The 3,357-nt window shown below is 38.9% G+C and overlaps 1 protein-coding gene across 1 annotated transcript; it reads left to right on the plus strand.

The window, feature by feature from the left end:
• Nucleotides 1-216: 216 nt before the first annotated feature.
• On the plus strand, nt 217-966 carry LOC141651173 (secreted RxLR effector protein 161-like). Its single transcript, XM_074458895.1, has one exon. The coding sequence runs from the start codon at nt 217-219 to the stop codon at nt 964-966; it is 750 nt and encodes a 249-aa protein (XP_074314996.1).
• Nucleotides 967-3,357: the final 2,391 nt, after the last annotated feature.

Consider the following 3,357-nt stretch of genomic DNA (forward strand, 5'->3'; position numbering starts at 1 on the left):
TTGTTTTCTAGTGTTGTATGTGGATGATATTTTGTTAGCAACCAATGATAAAGGGTTGCTGCATGAGGTGAAACAATTCCTTTCAAGTAATTTTGATATGAAGGATACGGGTGAGGCATCTTATGTCATTGCATTAAGATCCATAGAGATAGATCTCGAGGCATTTTGGGGTTGTCTCAAGAGGCCTATATCAATAAAGTACTTGAAAGATTCAGGATGAAATATTGTTCACCAAGTGTAGTACCAATTGTGAAAGGTGACCGGTTTTGCTTGAACCAGTGCCCTAGGAATGACATTGAAAAAGAACAAATGAAGAATATTCCATATGCTTCAGCTGTTGGTAGCATTATGTATGCTCAGGTCTGTACTAGACCCGACATTGCATATGCGGTTAGAGTGTTAGGAAGATATCAGAGTAACCCAGGACTTGATCACTGGAAGGCTGCAAAGAAAGTGTTGAGATACCTTCAAGGTACTAAGGATTACATGCTTATGTTTAGACGGACTGAGAATCTTGAAGTAGTAGGTTACTCCGACTCCGACTACGCTGGTTGCATAGATTCACGTAAATCCACATCAGGATATGTGTTTATGCTAGCTGATGGAGCTGTGTCATGGAGGAGTGTGAAGCAAACCTTGACGGCTACTTCTACTATGGAGGCTGAGTTCGTATCTTGTTTTGAGGCTACCTCACATGGTGTTTGGTTGAAAAGTTTCATATCTGGGCTTAGAGTTATTGACTCTATTTGTAGGCCGCTAAGAATGTATTGTGATAATTCAGCTGCTGTGTTTATGGCTAAGAATAATCAAAGTGGAAGTCGAAGTAAACACATCGACATAAAGTATCTAGCCATAAAGGAGCGTGTTCAGGAAAAGAAAGTGATCATTGAACACATTAGCACAGAGTTGATGATTGCAGATCCCTTGATAAAGACATGCCAATTAAGACTTTCAAGGATCGTGTAGTGAGAATGGGACTTGGTTCCATTATGTAGTACAATCATTAAGTTTTTTGTAAGAAACTTTTATTAAGTTGGATATTTTCTATTTTGGATTTATATGCGCATATTTATTAAAGTTATGTTGAGAAATATCATTGTGTTTGAACCTCGAGTAAACATGGGGTTTACTCATTAAGTTAAATGTGTGTGGTGTGAGTGACTTGATATATTGTGATACATGGAAGATTAATTCTTGCTCTAAGAGAATTCGTCGCCATGATCCATATGTTGTGTCTCTTGTTAAATGGATCAAGTGGGAGAATGTAAGATATTCCATAAAATAAATAAGTATTACATTAATATTTAATTAAGTTATTTTATGGAAATTAAGTTGGTCCATTGTATGGTGGAATTTACCTAGGATTCTATTTCCACTATTATCTCCCATAACTTACCATTCACAATTTAGGAAACTGTTTAGTTGACTTTTTTTTGGCGACAATGAAGGACTTTGTTACATTGTATGACATTGGTAAGCAAGTATACATGTCCGCCATTCATTCATTGCGGCTCTAACTCTCTTGTGACGGGTTTATCTGTCACAGGCGAATCCCAAATCACGGATCCGGATCCGGGCCGGGCTCGGGCACGCGCTCGCGTGTGCAAGCTGAATTAAGCACCTCGCAAAGCTTCCACAAAAGCCTCCCATGACCCACTAGTGATATGGTAAGGAGTGTGGTCATATATAAACACAACAAACACTCTTTTCCTCACCAATGTGGGACAATTGGAAAAATATACTTGGCATAAAAATCCCCTATTTCCAACCATCCCCCACTAGGGGCGCCAGAGACAAAGAAACAGAATTCCTGGCTAAAGGAAGGATTGGATACTTAGGTATCAATATCTTTCGATTTGAATTGACACTTTAGTGAAGTGAGGAAACAACTTACTTACAACGAGAGAATATCTTGCGATTTGAATTCCTAGCTGAGCTTCGGTCGATACCCCCCACAACACATATCATACCTTCAAAATTAAGATCGTCCCGGGATATCAGAGTGCAACGAGCTCTTTTTAGAGCTATGTGTTTACCTTGGTACTAATAGACGTGTTCACAAGACTTCTCATAGTCTTAGGATCATCACACCTATGTAGGTGGCTCAAGTGCTTCTCAATAGCACTTCTAGCATGAGCCATTAAGGACATATGTCCAACCTTGTGTCTGATTCATCAAGTGCGTCTCAAAAGCACCACCATTAATGGCTATGAATCAAATAACGTCATAGGAATGGAAACTTTAGGCCTAGCCACTCTTGACTTAAGGGCTTAAGCCCCATTCCCCTCGACGTTTCAACGACTAGTCTCCTAGTCAATCCCTTAGTAAAGGGATCAGCCAGATTGCTTTCGGACTTCACATAGTCCAAAGCGATTACTCCATTATCAAGGAGTTGTCTAACTGCAGCATGCCTGATACGAATGTGCCGTTTCTTCGCATTATAGACACTATTCTTAGCAGCACCAATAGCTGCTTGTGAGTCACAATGTAAGGAGACCGGTGTTTGCCAACCTCCCCACACTGGTACATCTGCTAACATGTTTTTCAACCAATCAACTTCTTGTCCTGCCAACTCAAGAGCTATGAACTCCGACTCCATGGTAGTGCGTGCAATACAAGTCTGTTTAGTAGACTTCCACGATATAGCACCTCTACCCATGGTAAAGACATAACCACTGGTAGAACAGATCTCATCGTTACCTGAAACCCAATTCGCATCACAATATCCTTCTAACACAGCAGGAAATTTACTATAATGCAAGCAAATGTCAACTGTTCCTTTTAGGTATTTTAGTAAACGACGAAGAGCATTCCAATGTTCACTACTAGGGTTATGTGTATAACGACTCAGTCTACTAACTGCATATGCAATATCTGGTCGAGTACAGTTCATAAGAAATATCACACTACCTAGGATTTTAGCATACTCTTCTTGGGATACACTCTTACCCAAGTTTTTGCATAAATGTATACTAGCATCGTAGGGTGTGCTAGCAGGCATATCATCAAAGCAGTTAAACTTTTTCAATACTTTTTCCACATAATGAGATTGACTTAAAGAAATTCCATTAGAGTTTCGAATAACCTTAACTCCTAGGATTACATCAGCTTCTCCTAAGTCCTTCATCTCAAATTGTGACGACAAAAATTTTTTGGTTTTAATTATTACCTCCAAATTATTGCCAAGAATTAACACGTCATCAACATAAAGGCATATAAGCACACAATTAGATTCTATTACCTTAGAATAAACACATGAATCAGAATTGTTAACCATATAGCCATTACTTACCAAAGTGTTGTTAAATTTCTCATACCACTGTTTAGGTGCTTGTTTTAGACCATATAGTGATTTAT

The sequence above is a fragment of the Silene latifolia genome, chromosome 4, assembly GCF_048544455.1.
Source record: "Silene latifolia isolate original U9 population chromosome 4, ASM4854445v1, whole genome shotgun sequence".
Classification (NCBI taxonomy): domain Eukaryota; kingdom Viridiplantae; phylum Streptophyta; class Magnoliopsida; order Caryophyllales; family Caryophyllaceae; genus Silene; species Silene latifolia.